Here is a 23,023-nt window from a genome sequence, read left to right as displayed (position 1 = left end):
TATACGAACATTTACTGATGTTTGGATTTTCTGGAGTTGGCATTGACTGTCCAAAACCCAACTGATCTTCCTAGGAGACGTTAAGATCAAAATCAATTCCAGAGCATTGGCTTGCTGGAATTACAATTTGAATGGGATCCGGTTCAGCTATCTTCGCGAACAACTTAACTGGGTTGGGATTTTCTATCTCGGGGGGCAATAAATTGCTATCATTGTCACTAGATCATCATCATCTTCCAGCTCCATTTCTGATAACTTGAATGGATCAGTTGAAACCAGAAATCTGTAAAACAATCTCAACATTTACTTTCCGCAACGGGTTGTTATCTTTGTACTAATTTTTTGTTTTAAATTCGCTAGCGAAACATGCTTGTTAAATCTTATTCCTATTTTTTTCCGACTTTGAAATACACAGCCTTCTTCAGTTGTATTTTATCATTTCTCCATCGAAATGAACATAAACAAACAAAATTTGAGAACTCATCTTAAAAAATTTTTGCTTCTTTCTCAACAAAGAAAAAACTAATATTTTTTATCTCGATTTTCAGCTAATAAAGCAAAGAAAAACTCAAATGAAAGACAAAACACCTATATATATATATATATCTAATAAATTTGGTGCTGCTCATCTACTTGCCAGCACCCAAAATTTTTTTTTAAATGAGACTGGTGCCGGCCATCAGTGTCCCAAAGTAAAAAAAAATTGCATTGAGAGCCAAAAATTGAACTTGGTGCCGTTTATCTACTGGCCAGCACCCAAATTTTTTTTAAATACACTGGTGCTGGCCATCAGTGTCCCAAAGTAAAAAAAAATTACCTTGGGGACCGAAAATTGTACGATGGCCAGCACAATTTTTTTTATTAAATGTACTTGGTGACAGTTATTCCATGGTCAGTACCCAATTTTTTTTTTAAAATACACTAGTACCGGTCAGTGTTCCAAAATAAAAAAAAAAAGGCATTGAGAGCCAAAATTTGTACTTGGTGCCTGCCAAATTTTTTTTAAAAATGCACTGGTGCTGGCCATCAGTGTCCCAAAGTAAAAAAAAAAATGCTTTGGGAACTGAAAATTGTACCCGGTGTCAGCCATCTACTAGCTAGTACCAAATTTTTTTTAATGTCTTTGGTGCCGGTTATTACATGGCCAAAACCAATTTTTTTAAATACTGATATTTTTGTATACTAGTATAATACGATTTAAAAAAATACCCTAATGTCGGCCATTGGATTCCTAAACTTGAAAAAATCATTTTTTTAAAGCCTGGTATAATCATCAGGTAATAATGGAGCCAAAACACTAAGTAATGTAGGTCATTAGGTTCCCAAAACCCAAATCTACTATTCATTTTAGGTCATTTTAGTAAATGTTTTTTAACCAATGTCATTTTTATAAATATTAATTTTTTTTGAGTTAGATGGGTAAAATAGCAAAAAAAAATAAAAAAAAATAAAATGATAAACCCCTCTCGTTGGACTAAATTCAGTCCAACATATACCGCATGATAAATGGGTTGAGGTGGAATGTGGATAACCTTTTTTCTTTTTTTCTTTTGAAATATATGATTCACATTTGCTTCTTTTAAAATAATTTCCTTAAGAAATAAAATCCATCCATAAAACCTCAATCCTCACTATATTATATTTAGTTTAATTAACTATAGAGAAACTTAATTCAATTATTGCTTGGGTTATTTGCAGGAAGCTTTTCAACTCAGAGCAAGATGTTGTTGTTACCCCTAAACTTCCTTAACAGGCTGTACGCAGATGTTTCTCAAACCAATGATATAGTTGCCTAAGGGTATCAAATTACCACAATTATCATCTGAAGATAGCCATTGAATTTTATATCAACCAACTCGGATAATGCAGCACTACAGCAGCAGATCATCAAGAATCTGAGATGCAATACACAGTTTATGATCGTCTTCCTCGAAAACCCTAGAAACCACCATTAACCATGTACCTTCATCAATGGCATTTCGTTTTGCTAGACTCTCCAAAACTCTGAATAATAACTTCATGTTCTCTACCTGACCCAACCCAGAAACAAATTTGTGTATACTTGCAGAATGTGGTACATAGCCCTTGAAAACCATCTCATCCAAAATGAATGCTGCTTTCTTCAACTGTGATCCACCACAAAGGCCATCAAAAAGCATCCTATAGGACACAACATCAGGTTTACACCCCTGCCCCGGCATATCTTCGAATAAATCATTTGCTTCACTCCATTTCCCATCTTTGCATAACATGCCAATCAACATGTTATAACTAATGATATTTGGTTTACACCCTTTATCAGGCATTTCTTTAAGCACTCTATAAGCTGATCCAAAATCTTTCACCTTACAAAGCTCATTAATCATCACATTGTATGTTGTTGTATCCGGTTTAATCCCATTCAACTCCATTTCGTCAAAGACCCCGTAAGCCTCATCCTGCCTCCCAACATTAAAAAGCCCACTAATTAAAGTGTTGTACATAGCCGAATTCGGTTTCATATTATTCGTAATCATTTCATCCTTAAGCCTGAGTGCCCAAGTCAACTCACCAACACTACAAAGCCCTGTAATCATCCCCTCATAAAGACGAGTATTTGGAGATACTTTATGAATCTTAACCATGTCATTTTTCAACTTAAACGCTTCCTTTATCTTCAATTCCACGCAGAGCGCTTTAATCAACGTCCCAAACGTCACCTTATCTGGCTTCACGCCTTTCCTCTGCATTTCATCAAACAGGTTCCAAGCATCATCCAAACACCCATTTAAACAGCAGGCATGGATCAATATATTATAAGTACAAGCATCCGGGCGGGCATATTTTTCCATACCCAAAAACACTTGCTTCATATCATCAAACTTTTCGCTTTTCAAAAGCGCATGTAACAACGAGTTCACAGCCTTTACGGTCCTTGGGCAACGATACTGAGGCATTTCATCGAACAATTGCAGTGCACGTTCGTGTAACTTGGCCCGACCATAAAACTTGATAACATTGCAAAAAATGATCTCCTCTGGGACTATGCGCGTGTCGCTTTTGAGTTGGTGAAGAACTTGTTCCATTTCTTGGAACATTTTGACGCGACCGAGCTTGGTGATGATGAGGTCATAGGACAGAAGGGAGTAACGGAAAGGTTTAGCGGTAGGACGGAGGTCTGGGTTTGGGTTTTTGACAAGGTTGAAGGCTAGGGTTGGGTCTTTTTGGGTGCGAAGAAGAGATGAAAGCCTAAAAGGAGAGATGGGTTTTGGAATTTTCATGTCTTCGGCATTGGTTTGTTACATTTGAGTGTGGATTTTATTTATATATATTCCGTTCTTTCTGGTTTCTCCGATTTGGAAGTTTGAAAGAGCCAAATAAACATCATGATGATGACGATGATGATCCATATATCACAATGTGCAAAATTTAGATGTGTGGTTTGGGGTTTACATTTTTGCAAAACCAAACAATATTATTTTCGAATGTAACTAAACCACATTTTATCCTATCTCTATCCATTTCACTCTCACAAAACATTTTTTTCCACAAATGCCATCTTTAACATTATCTCATATGTTATGTTATGAATTTCCACCTACCTAAATTACCATACCATCCATTAAGAAATAATATAATATTAATTTATAAAATATACAGAGTACTACTTTATTAAATAATAAATATTTTTCTCAAAATTACAACCATCAATAACTAAAAGCAATAACTACCAACCCTTCACACCACAAATGAAAAGGTATAATTTTGAATTTGTATTATTTATTAAATTACCTTAAGATAAATGAAAAGTTAATATTTATCAACTTTATCGATGCGGCATCTACGTGTACTTCACGTCAATAATTAAATATTTTTAAAAATATAAAATATAAAATATTTTTAAAAATTAATTAATTTCTAATTGTCATAATCCATAAGTATGTCACGTCGGTAAAGTTAATAAATTTTAATTTTTCATCCATTTTCAAATAATTTTACAAACAGCGTAAATTCAATAGTTAAAAGAAAGAAAAATTATATATTATTATGTGTACAAATAGAATTAAAATTGAAAGGGAAATGCATTAGTATTCAAATGTTGGTATGTGAATGCGGGGTTTCGATGCAAAAAGCTTAAATCAATGTACATTAATTATGGTGCATAACGTATTAGTGGGAAATGAAGTCAAACCAGAAATCTATTGTATCAAATTAAAAAGAATCTGCATTATATTTTAAAAAGAAGGGGTCAATGAATTCATGAATAAAATGGTATGGATTTGACTATTCTAGGTGAGGTGTAGACTATTTATTTATTGGAGTAGTATGATCTTAAAATGAAATCAACTAAGCATGCATCTATTCTACCTACTCCACATTATACACTAACCTTTTGACTATACAATATACATATATATTCTGGTAACCAGATATGCCAATTTCATCATTTTTCTGCTAAACCTGAACTACTCCCTACTGCTTATTTGTTTTTCACGGTGGGTAAAAATATTATTTTTCAAGTCCAAGCATTCGAAATGAATTATTATTTTTGAGAACTTTTTTATTTGAATATTACTCTCAGGGTACGTTTGGTTTACTGTAATGGAATAGAGCTGTAATTGAATAGAGTTGTAATTGAATAGAGCTGTAATAAGTAATTCAACTGTTTGGTTGAATGGAATGGAATAGATCTGTAATAGAATTCTTGTGTTTGGTTGAATGGAATGATGTTGTAATAGAATAAGAAAAAAAACTAAAATAACTAGAATACCCTTAGTTGAATTTTTTTTAGGTAGATGATTATTGTTATTATTATTAAATTTTAATAAGATTATTATTAAAAATAATTTAATAAAAATAATAAATAATTTAATCATATTTTAACATAATTATTACTAAATATAATTTAATAAAATTCTTAATATAATTATTATTATATGAATTAAAAATCATAATATATAATACTATAAAAATAATATATAATCTACTTTATTATTTTTAAACTGCACTACATAATATGCTAAGATATCATTAGTGAAACAAATAATTTGATTATTCTACAATAAAAATAAAATATAAGAAGTAATAAAAACTTAAGAATTATATGTGACATCCAAACATAATATTCATATGTTCTCGGAATGTTCCTCGAATAATTTTCAAGATTGGAATACTACAATATTTTTTTTCTAGAAATCGTTAATGAGATAATACAATATTTTCTCTAGAAATCATTCACTATAAGATTGGAATACTACAATATTTTTTCTCTAGAAATCGCCATTGTAGAAGGACATGATTGAATGTGCAGAGGTTTTGCAATCCATCCCTAGGTTAAAGTAATGCGTTAATGAGATAACTTGATATCTTTAAATATTCTATTCAGTTCCCATAATTCTCATATTTAATTCAGCCACAAAAAAAAAAGGAAGAAAAGAGAAACTGTACATGAATAAGACAACAAATGAGTGTATGGTAGGAGCTGATATTTACATTGAAAAGATTACGAAATAACATCATCAGTTTGCCCCAAAATGTGATTCTACTCAGATCCGCCCCTCATCATTCTAATCAATAGAACATTTTAATAGTATCCAAAAGATGAGTAAGAAAAGGGCTGCCAAGACAAAAAAAGGCACTGTAATAAGCAACCAAAACAACTGTTGAAAATGCTTTAAATTTTTTTTAGATAGATAATTATTGTTATTGTTATTAAATTTTAATAAAATTATTGTTAAATATATTTTAATAAAATAAAAATAAATAATTTAATCATATTTTAATGTAATTATTATTAAATACAATTTAATAAAATATTATATAATTTAATAATATTCTTAATAAAATAATTATTATATGAATTAAAAATCATAACATATAATATTACAAAAATAATATAAAACTTACCTTATTATTTTTAAATTGCAATACATATTTAATGTGCTAAAATATTATTAGTGAAACAAATAATTTAATTATTCTACAATAACAAAACAAAGTATTAGAATAATAAATAGTTTGTGATTAAAAAATTTAGACACTAAAATAGAGTTAATGATATAATTTAAATGTTAATTTATGAGTTAAGTAATAATTTTAATAGATACTTTGTTACATATAACAAACAATATAATGTTACACTTCACATTCTCATTTCATTTAAATTGTGATGAAGGAAAGAGCATCACCATTGTCAATGGAGATTTCCATTATACTTGTAGTTTCTAAAGGTCACTTTCTCAATACAGAAAATTCTCGGGACATGTATCATTCTTGTGATTTCATGCCAACCTAGCTCCACCAAATCCCTAAACTTGTATCTACAATAGGTATGCTAGAGAAGTACTCACATGCACCTCCGATTATGCACTTATTAGCCATCAAGTTGAATTTTTATCAGTATTGCCTTCTTGCTGTGCTTTAGAAGAATCTTCCTCTTTCTCCATGATCTGCTGGATACCCTCTTGATATCCTTTTATGAAACTCTTAAGAGCATCTCTATATGCGAAGCCCTTGTCATGTATAACCTCTGTAAAGCAGCCTCAAAGTCTCCACCCTCCTCTTGCAAAGAATCACTATTAAATGATTTCCATAGACAACATCAAAACAATGTAAAATTCTACAAGATAAACTATAATACCAGGAAAATAAAAGAGAGAAAAGGGTGAGAAGAGAGAAATTTGGCCTAAAAAATTTTAGTTGAAAATTTAATATATTCCTTAACAACTGAACTTTGGCCTGGTGAAGAAGGGATTCACCAAAAATATGCCAATGGAAGTGTAAAATATAAGACTTGAACATAGGTGCCAACAACAAAATAAAACAAAATGCAGTCACAGATGGCTTTGAGCAGCAAGGGGAAAAAGAAATCAAAGAATAAATTCCACGCTACCTCTAGAAAAGTTCTACTAAAAAGGGAAATTTAAATGAAAACCTAATTGAACTTAAGCATTACGGGACTTTGTTTCTTGACCTCCATAAGATGTCTCAAGCACGAATCTAACGGTTTATTGCACATATAATATGCCGTATATTTTGCAAGTCATGCTATATACTTCTTGATTCATTACAGACAACTTATACATTTGAACATTTCAAGATAAGAAACCATAAAGTAAAGTTCCTCACCAATATCCTCCAAGGTCGAAGGTTCTATCTCTGTACTCTTACTCTTATCTCCATTGGATTTACCTTTAATCCCATCATCCTTCTTAGAATCGTTTGGTCTAAGATCAGGACCAATATCCCTTACCCAACTTACAGTATAAAGCCTAGAGGCCTCCTTCAATACCTAAAGAAGGATGACAGGTTTTTACTAATTATATACTAAAAATAAATGCCTCTTATTCCCTAATGCATAGGCAAATAATAGGCTCTTGAGCATTATTTGACATTCAAGTGGTTAAGTTAACCATCAAGTAAGCGAATAAAGACATAAAAGTCATTTGATCATTTCAATATCCCAATGATCTATAGTACTAAATTAAAATATACAGATTTCTCTTTCTCCGCACAACATTTTTTCTAAGCCGATTTTAAGGTACACCTGTTAAGAAAGGTTGAATCCTCCAATACATCATGGAGAAGAGGTAGACATTTTACATTGACAATGATTAATGTAAAAGAAAAAGGAGCATATATGATAAATCCTGCTCTAACAAATAAAGCATGTAATAGAATTCTAGTATATCAAAAATCATGGGTAGAGTAGACTACATCGTTTGCAATGCATACCACAACCATTGACACCTAAAATATGTATTAAATAAAACAAAAGAAAAGCTTCTTATAGTCAGTATAGGCCAAAATGTTGCCTTCAGTCCTTTATAGATATTAGCCGAGGATTCAAAACGCAAGAACCCCAAAACTACATAATATATACTGTTCTAGATTGCAGCCCAAACTATTTGATCAAAGATAACTTTTGCTGGAACCGCCAACCAGTCATCGAAAGGAAACAGAGCCTGGAACTCAAAGTGTTTCAGTGCTCCATGGAAAAAAAAGACTCAAAGCAGCAAAACATATAAACTATGAACCACAAGTATTACCTTTCAAAACTGGTAATAATAATGAGAAAGGGATCCATGAAGAGTAAAGCCAACAAGGCCCGATCTGAACCTACGTGTCCGGTCAAAGTCGAAAAGAGGCATTTAGATTTCACTTCATTTTATTTTGAGGACTCCAGCTTTCACTTGGTTTTTGAAAGCTAATCTGCATAAAACCTCAAATTTCCAGGAAAGTACAAATCATAAATAAAGACCCCATTTTTCTTTTACAAGCAATGGTTCAAATTTCATGGTTAGTTTAGAAAGTTATAAACACCTCAACAATTTTCAAGATTAAAATCATAAAATGACGAACAAAAGAGATTAACCAACTCTAGCACAGAGAGAAGTGAAACCAGGGAAAACTACTACCAAGCAAAAATACCCTTCTCAAAACAAGAGCATACCAAAAGAAAGCTCTTTTGAAACAAATTATTATTCAACTCTAAGTAAAACAGGAAATAAAATTAAAATGCAAAAAAAAAAAATGAAAAACCTAGGATATAACTTACATGCCAATAATCATGATCAATTGTAAGCAACTTGGATACAGCAAACGTGTCAAATCTAAGAACGATAGAGGCATTGATTGCTCTACTACTCAACTTCTCGACATTATCATGGCCATCACCATCACCACCGTGACCACCTCCAACCTCTGAAGAAGAAGCCTCCAAAGTTTTGGAGCCATTTGGGAACAAAAGCTTCTTAGGTTCATGGGAATGACTGTTCTTCTTTGAAGCCAATTCTTTGTCCTCTATGACTGATTGAATGACCCAATTTGCGCTTCTTGGTTCTTTTCTTTGGAGCCTAGAAATTAATAAGCAAACAAAACTCTGCGAAAAAGAAATTAGAAAAGAAAAGTACCAAGAAGTGCTCGTGCCAAGTCAATTTGCTGCCTTGTAGTTGAAATTGCAGAAAGGAGATAGATGATGAAACAATGAAGGAAGATGATGTGAAGGAAGAAGAAGCAAAAATGTTTACCTGACCTTGGATGAAGGGGAGGAATACTAGAGTCGAAGGGTATGTGAAATGGCTGCCGATTGAGAGTTTTTTTGAGGTGAAATTTTGGTAAGGGTAGAATAGGGTTCTTCAAGCAACCAATAGCTAAACGGTGAAGAGGGAAGGGAATAGAAATCCCCAAAAATCTCTGCTTAAGTTCGGAATGGAATACACCTGTAATACCCCTACCCGTATTCATTGCCGGAATAGGGTACGAGGCATTACCGGAGTTTACGAATTAAATTTTTTTTTTCAATTCAACATATTTTCATGATAGATTCATGCATTTATATAAGATAACGTCATCACATATCTATAACCAGGTTTGTTAACCATACTAATGGCTAACTTTACATTCATTTCACGTTAACATTTACTTTGTTAGCTTATACATGCCATTGATTTCCAAAACAAAGTTTCTTTATATACCGAAATCCACGAGGTTGACGATGTGATGTGTCTCCCACCAAATCCGACCTCCGAGCTCTTAACACTATAAAATAGGGAAAAGGAAGCGGGTAAGCACTTTGTGCTTAGTAAGCTCATGTAACAAGAATTATACTTACCTAATATTTTCAATACAATATAATAAACATTCATATATCCATTCAATGCATTATTACCCTAACATGCACAAACTCAACATTCAAGTTAGTACAATAATTTCCATGCATCAATAATATATATATATATACCATGATTGATGTACTCATCAATACCATGATTTTCATTCCTTATTATTTTCATATTTATCCCGTTGAATTTATCGAAATTTCGATGGATTTTCGAGGTACACTTTTAGTGTACAATTCCGGTCCGTCAATTCATATTCATGTGCACATTTCCATTTCAGAGAGCACACTCATGAACCTTAACCTTGCAATGGGATTACCATCGAGCTAAATCCTCGCGAACGACAATTACTCTAATGAGCTTGGATCCGAATTACAGTCCAAAGCTAAATTCAGACTTAATTCGGATTACCCGTTCGGGTTAAATCCATTTTACACATATTCTTCGGAGGGCTATATCAGATAGGATCACCCGTCTGGCTAGATCCTTTTTACCGTCAATTCCTTTTCGAGATCCATCGAATTTTCCTTTCATTCAACCGGATTTCTTCCCATTTTATCAAATATATCAATGTTTCATTAATTTTCACACAATGAACACTCAAATCATATTCACATCAATAACATACAATATCAAGCATTTCGAATATAATTCAAGTTACGAACTTACCTTGATACTTGTTTGTAAACAAGAAAATTTATTAATCCCGAACTTTTCCTTTCCTCGATCTAGCTTCGTATTTGAATCTTCTGGATTTGGTGCAAAAATTATGAAATACCAGCTTAGAGAACCCTCCTATGGCGTTTTTAGCTGCTGGAATTGAAGAGAAATGAAGAGAAATCTAGATATTTCCTATTTAGTCCTAGTTTTATTTAGTTAATTTTGCAATATTCCAATTTTACCCTTAATTTATCAATTTTTCTGCGATTTCATACGCTTGTCATTCAGCCCAAATAACTTTTGGGTCTAATTTCCTTTATATCCTTTCTCATTAGACTAATAAGCTATTTAATCACTCTAGCAACTTTTACACCTATTACAATTCATCCTTTTCATTTAATTGACTACTCAAACATTAAAATTTTCCTAACGAAATTTTAATACCACATTAATAACATTTCATAAATATTTATAAAATTATTTTGACTCGGTTTTACGAGATAGAGGTCCCGATACCTTATTTTACCCAATTTCTTCAATAATTTCTTTTTCTAACTAATCACTAAATTGATAAAATTTTCCTATCAATATTTTCATATGATTTTCCTATCATATAAATTTTCAAGCAAAAATATTGAAATAAATTTCTCTTTAAATCGGATTTGTGGTTCTGAAACCACTGCTCGATAACATTGAATTTACGCCATTGCAACTCTCCCCCTTTTAAGGATTTTCGTCCTCGAAAATCTTACCAAGAAAGAGGTTTGGGTATTGTTTCCTCATTGCCTCTTCCTGTTCCCATGTTGCTTCCTCAATCCTGCTTTTGCCACAATACTTTCACCAAATTTATCTTTTATTTCTAAGCTCTTTTGTCTTCCGTGCCAATATCTTGACCGGTTCTTCACTGTAAGTCATATCCGGTTGAATCTCTACTTCTGTCGGAGAAATAACATGTGAAGGATCTGATCGATATCGTCGTAACATAGATACATGAAAAACATTATGGATTCTATCAAGTTCTGGTGGTAATGCCAATCGATAAGCGACCGGTCTAATTCTTTCTATGATTTCATAGGGCCCGATAAATCTTGGACTCAATTTACCCTTTCGACCGAATCGAAGAACTTTATTCTAAGGAGACACTTTCAAAAATACCTTGTCACCGACTTGAAATTTAATCTCTTTTCGCTTAAGGTCGGCATATGATTTTTGACGATCGGAAGCTGCTTTTAGACTATCTCGAATAACCTTTACTTTTCTTCATTTTCCGTATCAAATCAACCCCATGTATCTTCCTTTCATCGAGCTCATTCAATATAACGGTGTTATACATTTTCTACCATACAAAGCTTCATACGGAGCCATTTTAATACTAGATGATAATCTGTTATTGTAAGCAAATTCAATCAAAGGTAGATACCTCTCCCAATTACCTTCAAACTCTAGTATACAACATCGGAGCATATCTTCCAATACTTGAATTACACGCCGAGATTGACCATCCGTCGAGGATGAAATGCAGTCTTTGAAATACAACCGAGTACCCAAGGCTTCTTGCAATTTGTCCCGAAACGAGACGTAAATCGGGATCTCTATCGATATAATGGAGACAGCACTCAATGTAACCCGACAATCTCGGATATGTACAGTTCAACTAGTTTATCTAAAGAATAATCCATACGTCTCTAATAAAGTGAGTGACTTTGTCAATCGGTCTACAATCACCCAAATAGCATCTTTTTTCCTCGGAGACAAAGGTAGCCCGATACAAAATCCATAGTGATTCTTTCCCATTTCCATTCCGTATAGTAATTGGTCAAGTAACCCGAAGGTACCGATGTTCAACTTTAACTTGTTGCATATTAAACACCTTGATACAAACTCGTAGATATCACGTTTCATTCCCGACCACCAAGACATCTTTTTCGATCATTATACATTTTATTACTCCCGGATGTACGACATAGTACTACTGTGGGCCTCGCGTAGAATCTTCTCAGATGAGCTCTAAATTCGAGGTACACATACCCTACCTCGAATAATAAACAATCATCGAACCAATCAAATTCGTAATCATTACCGACTCACATGTGTCTGCTTAACTGTAACTTCTCATCATTCTTCCGAGCTTCACATATTTGTTGTAAAAATGTCGGTTTAGCTCTCAATTCAGCTAGGATTGAACCATCATCGAGAAATGATAACCGAGTATTCATAGCTCGTAAAGCAAACAGAGATTTCGCTTAAAGCATCACTACAACATTAGCCTTACCGGATGGTAATCAATAATCAAATCATAGTCCTTTATCGGTTCAAGCCAACACTGCTGTCTCAAATTCAAATCTTTCGTGTCATCAAATATTTCAAGCTTTTATGATCAAGATAAATATGACATTTCTCCTTTGTACAAGTAATGCCGCCATATCTTCACTCAAATACAATAGCAGCTAATTCAAGATCATGTATTGGTAATTTCTTTCATGTGGTTTAAGTTGTCTTGAAGCATAGGCTATTACTTTACCTTCTTGCATCAAAACACAACCTAAACCATTTAATGAGGCATCACTGTGAATAACAAATTCCTTACCCGGTTCAGGCTGCACTAATACAGGTGCTTTCGTTAATAGGTCTTTCAATCGGTTGAAACTTTGTTGACATTCATCAGTCCACTCGAACTTTACATCTTTCTGCAATAATCGAGTAATTGGAGAAGCTATCATAGAGAATCCTGCACAAATCTCCGATAATAACCACTAAACCCAAGAAACTTCTAACTTCAGATACATTCTTCGGTGGACTCCAATTAACAATAGCTGAGATTTTACTTGGATCTACCCTGATGCCTTCGGCAGATACAATGTGTCCAAGAAAACTCACTTCTCGAAGCCAAAATTCACATTTACTGAATTTAGCATACAACTGCTTCTCTCGTAGAATTTGCAACACAATTCTCAAATGTTCTGCATGTTCTTCTTCATCCCGAGAACAAACCTAAATATCATCAATGAATACTACTACAAATCTGTCTAAGTACGATCTAAATATCCGGTTCATCAAATCCATGAATACTGCAGGTGCATTAGTTTGCCCAAACGGCATAACTAGAAACTCATAATGCCCGTACCTGGTTCTAAAGGCTATTTTTGGCACATCTGACTCTTTTACCGTAACTGATAATAACCTGATCGAAGATTAATCTTTGAAAACATAGTAGCACCTTTCAGCTGATCAAATAAATCATCAATCAGGGGTAACGGGTACTTATTCTTTATGGTTACTTTATTAAGCTACCGGTAGTCGATACACAATCTTAAAGACCCATCTTTCTTTTTCACAAACAAAACTGGAGCACCCCAAGGTGAATGACTCGGTCGAACAAAACCCCTGTCAACAAGCTCTTGCAATTGTGTCTTTAACTCTTTTAATTCTATAGGAGCCATCCGGTACGGAGCTATGGAGATCGGAGTAGTTCCTAATCAAATCTATAGAAAATTCCACTTCTCTTTCGGTGGCAATCTCGGTAATTCTTCCGAAACACATCGAAAATTCACATACCATCGAATCGCTCAGTATCTTTGACTCGAGATACCTTGGTGTCGAGTACATAAGCCAAGTAAGCATCATACCCTTTTGACATACCTGCGTGCGCCATTATCGAAATCATATCGATAACCCTCTGTTTGATCGATTTAACCCGAGCAACTCACCATTCGACATTTTAACACAATATATTTTTGTTTACAATTTACTACCGCATTATGATGGGTTAACCAATCCATACCCAATATCACGTCAAATTCATCAAATGGCGGTAACATCAAATCACCGGAAACAATAACCTCTTACAAAGAAGGACAATTTTTACAAATTTTATCCACTAACACGATCGCCCGGGGGTTCGAGACTTTAACCACAAATTCAAGATGTTCAATAGATAAATTTTAACAATTGCAAGTTTAACACATATATATGAATGCGTAGAACCGTGGATCAATCAATGCGGTAATATCGAGATCAAGTAAAGAAAATGTACCATAATAACATCGGTGTCAAGCATCTTCTCCAGCACGAATGGCATATGTCCTAGCAGTGCTCGTACCTCGTGCCTACCTATAGTATCTTTTGTAGCTCCTCGACTACCACCGACATTACCGGATGGTCGAGGTGGTCCGCCTTCAAACTAGATTACTCGGCCGATATATGTTCAACTTTTTTTTCAACCCTTTCTGGACAATCTCTGAGGAAATGGTCAAAAGAACCATATCGGTAACAAGCCCCACTCTTAGATCGGCATTCACCAAAATGAGCTTTATTACAGTGCTGGCATCTCGGTTTAGGAGTGCCAACACTGCCAACACTGGTCACTGATGGAGTAGAAGGCCTTGGATTAGTGCGTTGAGAACCTCGTTCTTTGCCTGAATACCCAATGACTGAAGTAGAACGATCCTGATATTTCTTCAATTTCTTTGAAGCAGAAAACTGGGATTTTCCCATCAGTCTTTTACTAAAAATTTGAGCTTCCCTCTCAGCCTGTTTCTTTTCTTTGCTCAATTCTTCTGCTTTATAAGCTCTCTCTGCCAATGTAGCAAACTCTCGAATTTCAAGAATTCCAATCAGTAACTTAATATCTCCATTCAACCCTTCTTTGAATCGTTTACACATTTCAACTTCTGACTGTACCCATTCTCGAGCATATTTACTCAATCGAACAAATTCTCTTTCATATTCGAATCTTGATCTATTGCCTGTTTTAGCTCAAGAAATTCTTTTCTTTTACGGTCAAGGAACCTCTGGTGATATATTTTTTTTCGAACTCGATGCGAAAGAATTCCATGTAATTTCTTCTTCGTAACAACTGAAGCTTTAGTATTCCACCAATGGTAAGTCAGATCTTTTAGCGGTGAGACAAAGACATTTTACATTCTTCGGTGTACAAGATAATTCTTCCGAACCCGAGTAGTATTTTCTAACCGAAATTCACCCGTTCGAATCATCATCAATCTGCTCAAATTCTTACCCCATATTTTCGAATTTTATCTACTAGACTTTTCCCTTTTACGACAGATTCAAGACTGCACCTTGTGGGATCTCGGAACCGTGAAGGAGCGGGAGGGGAGCTTGAACTTGCTGCACTACTGTGGTTAGTTCTTAAGTATTGATTAAACCATTCATTCATCATTTGAAAGAAGGTTGTTTTTGCCTCCTCCCTCGACCCTCCGTCTCGGCCTTCTATCGCTAGTTTCTTCTCTTTGTCTTGAAGCAGAGCATGACTCCCACTTCCTCAGATTGAGCTCGGTCGGATGACATTACTATAAGAAAACACATTTTAAATGGTCGGAGATATCACACTATCAATAATAATTTAAATGGCATGTATAGCTAATCCGTATTTGCTACATCGGTCCTAGAACCGCTAAACCGTAGCTCGATACCAATAAATGTAATACCCTACCCGTATTCATTACCTAATAGGTACGAGGCATTACCGAGTTTATGAATTAAATTTTTTTTCAATTCAACATATTTTCATGATAGATTCATGCATTTATATAAGATAACGTCATCACATATCTATAACTGTGTTTGTTAACCATACTAATGGCTAACTTTACATTCATTTCACGTTAACATTTACTTTGTTAGCTTATACATGCCATTGATTTCCAAAACAAAGTTTCTTTATATACCGAAATCCACGAGGTTGACGAATGTGATGTGTCTCCACCAAATCCGACCTCCGAGCTCTTAACACTATAAAATAGGGAAAAGGAAGCGGGTAAGCACTTTGTGCTTAGTAAGCTCATGTAACAAGAATTATACTTACCTAATATTTTCAATACAATATAATAAACATTCATATATCCATTCAATGCATTATTACCCTAACATGCACAAACTCAACATTCAAGTTAGTACAATAATTTCCATGCATCAATAATATATATATATATACCATGATTGATGTACTCATCAATACCATGATTTTCATTCCCTTATTATTTTTCATATTTATCCCGTTGAATTTATCAAAATTTCGATAGATTTTCAGATGTACACTTTTAGTGTACAATTCCGGGTCCGTCAATTCATATTCATGTGCGCACATTTCCATTTCAGAGAGCACACTCCCTCGAACCTCAACCTTGCAGTGGGATTACCACCCAAAGCTAAATCCTCGCAATATAAACTCATAGAGTATTGTCGGGATTATCACCAAAGCTAAATCCCAGCGACAATTACTCTAATGAGCTTGGATCTCAATTACCATCCGAGCTAAATTTAGACCCTAATTCGGATTACCATCCGGGTTAAATCCATTTTACACATATTCTTCTGGAGGGCTATATCAGATAGGATCACCCGTCCGGCTAGATCCTTTTACCGTCAATTCCTTTTCGAGATCCATCGAATTTTCCTTTCATTCAACCAAGATTTCTTCTCATTTTATCAAATATATCAATGTTTCATTAATTTTCATACAATGAACACTCAAATCATATTCACATCAATAACATACAATATCAAGCATTTCGAATATAATTCAAGTTACATGAACTTACCTTGATACTTGTTTGTAAACAAGAAAATCTATTAATCCCGAACTTTTCCTTTCCTCGATCTAGCTTCAGATTTCAATCTTCCGGATTTGGTGCAAAATTATGAAATGCCAGCTAGAGAACCCTCCTATGGCGTTTTAGTGCTGGAATTGAAGATAAATGAAGAGAAATCTAGATATTTCCTATTTAGTCCTAGTTTTATTTAGTTAATTTTGCAATATTCCAATTTTACCCTTAATTTATCAATTTTTCTCTGCGATTTCATACGCTTGTCAGTCCAGCCCAAATAACTTTTGGGTCTAATTGCCTTTTATATCCTTTCTCATTAGACTAATAAGCTATTTAATCACTCTAGCAACTTTTACACCTATTACAATTCAGTCCTTTTCATTTAATTGACTACCCAAACATTAAAATTTTCCTAACGAAATTTTAATACCACATTAATAACATTTTATAAATATTTATAAAATTATTTTTGACTCGGTTTTACGAGATAGAGGTCCCAATACCTTATTTTACCCAATTTCTTCAATAATTTCTTTTTCTAACTAATCACTAAATTGATAAAATTTTCCTATCAATATTTTCATACGATTTTCCTATCATATAAATTTTCAAGCAAAAATATTGAAATAAATTTCTCTTTAAATCAGATTTGTGGTTACGAAATCACTGTTCCGATAACATTGAATTTACGCCATTGCAACTCTCACCCCTTTTTAAGGATTTTCGTTCTCGAAAATCTTACCAGTAAAGAGGTTTGGGTATTGTTTCCTCATTGCCTCCTCCGGTTCCCATGTTGCTTCCTCAATCCCTTGCTTTTGCCACAATGCTTTCACCAAATTTAAAAACAATGACCAAAATGACCTAAAATGATCAGTAAAATGGGGTTTTGAGAACCCAATGACCGACACTGCCTAGTGTTTTGGCCCCACGATTGCCTGATGATTGTGTCAAGCTTTAAAAAATTAATTTTTTTTGACTTTGGGAACCCAATAGCTAGCATCAGGGTAATTTTTTTTAAAAAAATCCTATCATATTAATATACAAAAATATTAGTATTTAAAACAAATTTGGGTGCTAGCCATGTAATGGCCGGCACCAGAGATGTAAAAAGAATTTTTTTTGTACTGGTGATAAACCATAAAAGTAACATGTTTTAATCCCATTCCTGATGTGTTTTTGGATGATTTATTATATAATTTAGTGAATTTGATGCTTCTAATCCTTTAGTTTCATGTTTATATACTTAGGAGAGCATAAGGGAGCAAAAATAGTGAAAAACGGGCTAAAATCGGATAAAACAAGCTATTTTCAGGAACCACACGGCCTGGGCATTCCCACACGGGCTAAGCACACGCCCGTGTGAGCCATACGGGCTGGCCACACACCCATGTGCAAGTCTATGTCGATATCGCACTCTATTTCCCTTTTACGTAGAAAAACTCAATTTTTAAAGTTTCTGAGCATTCTAAAATCTATAAATACACACTAGAAGAGGATCTGAGGGGGGACACAGAGAAGAACAAAGAAATTACTCGAAGAATGCTGTCGGAATCAACTTAGAAACAGGATCTCCTTCAAGATTGAAGATCTCTAGTCAACTTCTCTAAAAGTTTTTGGGTTTCTTTATGTTTTGTTGTTTTCCTAATTTTGAGATGTTTTCCTTCCAAAATATGAACTAAATTCCCTAGATACCTAGGGAAGATGAAACCTATGATGGATCTTGTTATTAAATTTCTGAATTACATGATAAATCTTCATTTCTTGATCTAAATTATGTGTACTTATTCCATGTTTTAATGTTTTCAGGATATTAATTCATGATTGCTGTGCTTATTTCATTGGAGCAAAAATTCCTGTTTAATAGTAGATCTGGCATAATTGAGTGGAGTTGCATGCAATCTTAGAAATAGGACGACATAAATTTACCGGATTATAGTCAAATCGAATAGGGGAATCCATAGATTGAGTTAATGCGACAATAGGGGTTTTAATTAGAAAGCAATTTCAATTAATCTCAAAAGAGATATCAATATAATTTAAGGATTTCTACGGATCAAGGAAAGTGAATAAATCGTTTAATTTAGATTTAGAATAATAGGTAAAGTCTAGGTGGATTCTTTCCTGGGTATTGTCTCTCTCATTGGTTCATTCGAATATTTTCTTAATTCTCTATTGCGCCTTAATTTAGATAATTTTAGATTAAAAACAATTCCTTCAATTTTTCTGCTAGATAATAAAAAGATAGTAATTACTAGTACTTTTAGTCATCGTGGATACGATATTCCCGACTCACCATAACTATACTGCTATACGATAGGTACGCTTGCTTTTGTCGTGATTTTAGTTAATTAAGTGAATCATTATCAAGTTTTGGCGCCGTTGCCAGGGACTAAGATATTAGGAACACTAGATTTTTATTAATTTAGCCATTTTAATTATTGCATTTTATTTTTGTTTTTAGTTAAATTTTTGTTATCTAAATTTTCTTTGTTTGCTTCTGGCAGGTTCCTTTAGTATATGACTAGAAGAAACTCATCAGGACCTCTAGTATTCGACAGTGAGATTGAAAGTACAGCTCGTAGAAACTGTAGAGAAGCAAGGCAAAGTCGACAAAGTGCAGTGGAGGAGTAAGAGGACATCATTAATATTACTGTGTGATCGCGTGATTCGTAACAAGTAATAAATATTTATAATGAAGATCAAACCTAGACTAACTATTATCACGACGAAAAGGCAAGCGCACCTATCGAACAATAGTATAGTAATGGCAAGACCGGGATATCGTACGCAAAGGAACCAAAAGTACTAGTAATAACTATCTTTTTATTATCTAGCCTAAGAATAAAAAGGTTTTGTATATTAAACTAATTATTAAAACTAAGAACGCACAGAGAATAAAATTGGGGAATTGCTTTTGGGAAAATCGATTGACTTGAGACAGTACCTAAGGAAAAATCCACCTAGACTTTACTTGTTATTCTGGCTCCGAATTGGACGATTTATTCATTTAACTTGTTCCGTAGAGATCCCTAAGTTATGTTATTATCCCTATTCAAGACTAATAATGTCTAATCCCTAGATTGAATAACCGAGACTTTTCTCTAATTAACACTCTAGGGTGGCATTAACTCGATCTACGAATCCCCTTATTAGGTTTCACCTTAATCCGAAAAAATCTTGTCACCCTATTTCTAGGCGCGCAATCAACTCCGCTTAATTATGACAAATGTACTCTTACACAGGGTCTATTCCTCCTCTGAATAAGAGCGTGTCTTGAATCAGTATCCTAGGATATCAAAACAAGAATTAAGAACACATAATTAAGAACAAGTTAAATATTTATCATACGATTCAGAAAATAATAACAAGATTTGTCTTAGGTTTCATTTCCCTTAGGTATTTAGGGGTTTAGTTCATAACTAAATAGGAAAACATATCAGAAGAATAAAGAATATAAAACATAAAGAAAACCCAAAACTCCTGAAGGGAAATTGAGGAGAGATCTTCAGTCTTGATGATGAATCCGTCTTCCGAGATGGATCAATCGGCTTCTTTGGAGTAATTCCTTACTCCCTATTCTTTGTCTCCCTTTTCCTCCTCTTCTAGTGCGTATTTATAGGCTTTGGAATACCTAGAAACCCTCAAAAGTGGCCTTTTCCGAATTGGACTTAACTTGGGCTCGGCAGGGACACGCCTGTGGCACACGCCCGTGTTTGATTACTTTAGGCCGTGTTTGAGCCTACCAAATTGACAGGACCGTGTGGTCTACCCGTGTGAGGAGGTCCAGGCCGTGTTGATTTCGTACTTTGGCCTATTTTCTCCATTTTTGGCCTGTTTCTCGTTCCTTTCGCTCTCCTATGCTCTTCTAAGTATAAAACATGAAATTAAAGCATTAGGAGCATCGAATTCACTAATTCTAATGAGAAATCATCCATAAAATGCATTAAACATGGGGTAAAAATATGTATAATTCACGGTTTGCATTTGCTTGTCCTTAAAAAAAATTCTCAACTCATAATCAAAATAAAATTTTCTTAACTTATAATTTCTATCGATAAATCTCAAAATAATTCATAGGTAGTCATACATTGAGAATTAAATTAAAAGAACATACAAGTTTCAAACATTCCAAGTTGAGTATTTAATAATGCAAACATAGGTGTCTCTCCGCATCTAAGTAATTACTTTTGATTCAGAATATCACAAAGTTTCACATCCTCACTAAAGATTCACTCAAATCACTCTAGTGTTTAAGGACAATAAATGAAACACTTAATAGTCAATAATGAAAAGTCATTACCATAGGCTTGCATGAAAATCAAATCTCCACCACTATAATTTAAGATGATATATCAATCAAAAGGTCTTTAGAGGGTTATAATGAGGCTTGGTTAGGGGGTGTTGTCACAAGCTGAAAGAAAGAGTTAGAATCGAGATTGAATTGAAAAATTGCCTAACTAGAAAAAGAGTTACTCTTCACTTGCGTACAACAGAGCTTCTCTCAGAATATGAAATTACAGGTATGCATGCATAGTTTTTTTTTTTAAGAACAAGTTAAATAATATAGACTAAATATCAAGAACAAAACATAGCTAGGCAATCCATTCAACTCAAATTTAGACAAAAATAGGGATTAATTTAGGAGATTTCAACAATAATAGGTTAAAGGTTAATATTAAGGGTAATACAAGGAATGGTTTGTTAGGCTTAAGCGGGTTTACTAGGGGTTACTCGTGGAGGTAGGCTTTTCATGGCATGAGTGGGTTAATCCTAAGTGCCTTAATCATTTTGATATATCAAATCAAATGGTGTGGTCTCGACATGCATAATCAAGCAAGTTCTAGAATAATAGTTCAATACTGACGCACTCAAAGCAATAATAAGAATGAGCATGAAAAAAATGAATAGATGCTCAAAAGGCTCAAAAATCTCACAAAAAAATTATGGGTTTTTGATGATAAAAACTTGTGAATTCCGATTCAAAGGAATACCTAAACTTTGGGGAAACAGCCTAAGATTTTAAATTCTTAAAAATCAACTTATCATGCTTGATTCTTTAATGTCTTAAAGTTTAAACAATCAATGCATAATTGCCTATGTTTTAATTCAAGATATATCAATCAAAATCATAAATCAATTAAAATTTATCCTAAATATGATATGAGAGCTTTTCAAGAGAACAAGGCAATCATTCAGGGATTTTCTGATAATGAAATAAATACCCCCCACACTTAAGATGTACATTGCCCTCAATGTACAAAGATAGATATTAGAGTATAAAAATAAGATAGGGGGAGGAGTGAAACTTCCTGTATAAAGAACGGATGATATCCTTGGATTGGCGAGATCGAGTATTGGAGATACTTTGGATGGCAAGCTGGACTCTAAAGGTAAGCCGTTTTGTTTTTTTTTTTGAAAAGGAAAACAAATGAATCTTAAAAACTTAATAAAAGAAAAATAAAATAAGATAATTATTCTATTTTTTCAAGTGGCACGGCCGTAGCACACGCCCGTGTGTTAGGGTACCACGCCCATGTATTGTTGTCACAGCTTATCGGCACGGGCATGTCGCACGTCCGTGTCGAAGACACAGAATCGAGCCTTGCCCCTAGAACGCTCGTGTTTTTCTATTCCCACGCCCGTGTTCATCTATCAAGTTTACCTACGGTCATGTCGCACGGCCGTGGGGATTTATCACATCCCGTGTTTTAGGAAAATCATGTCCTGCTTCCACACGGCCGTGTATCTTCCCCTGTTTCGCCACGGTTTTAGGCATGCCCGTGTGACTGGCCGTGTGTGCTGAAAAACATTATTATTCAAAGATAAAGTTAATGATTTAAAGTGTTAGAAATAAAAAATAAAAAACAAAGAAATCAAAATATGTTAGTGCTCGGGTTGCCTCCCGAGAAGCGCTTATTTATAGTCTAAGCTCGACTTACCTCTCTAGTGAAGGGTCAGGGTGGTTCAAGGAGTTCATACTCCTCATTCCTGCTATCAATCTCATCAAAATAAGGTTTTAATCGGTGTTGTTTACCTTAAAAGTGCCGAACTTGGGATGACTCACCTCCACCGTAACGAATGGAAAAATGCTGAGTACCGTAAGAGGGATTTCCTCATTCGGTGTGGTAGTGACAATGTGAGGATCTGCAGCTTCTAGTAAGACTTTATTGCCAACCTTAAGTTGATTTGGAGAGGTAT

The 23,023-nt window shown here is 34.1% G+C and overlaps 1 protein-coding gene across 1 annotated transcript; it reads right to left on the bottom strand.

Annotated features, from left to right (window-relative positions):
* Positions 1-1,569: 1,569 nt before the first annotated feature.
* Positions 1,570-3,596, bottom strand: LOC108461956 (putative pentatricopeptide repeat-containing protein At1g53330). The gene has a single exon (XM_017761953.2). It carries the CDS (start codon positions 3,258-3,260, stop codon positions 1,872-1,874), a length of 1,389 nt encoding a protein of 462 aa, XP_017617442.1. The 5' UTR covers positions 3,261-3,596; the 3' UTR covers positions 1,570-1,871.
* Positions 3,597-23,023: the final 19,427 nt, after the last annotated feature.

This window comes from Gossypium arboreum, chromosome 13 (assembly GCF_025698485.1).
Source record: "Gossypium arboreum isolate Shixiya-1 chromosome 13, ASM2569848v2, whole genome shotgun sequence".
NCBI classification, from domain to species: Eukaryota; Viridiplantae; Streptophyta; class Magnoliopsida; order Malvales; family Malvaceae; genus Gossypium; species Gossypium arboreum.
The sequence above is the reverse complement of the archived record's forward strand: the minus strand, read 5'-3'. Positions and strand labels throughout refer to the sequence as shown.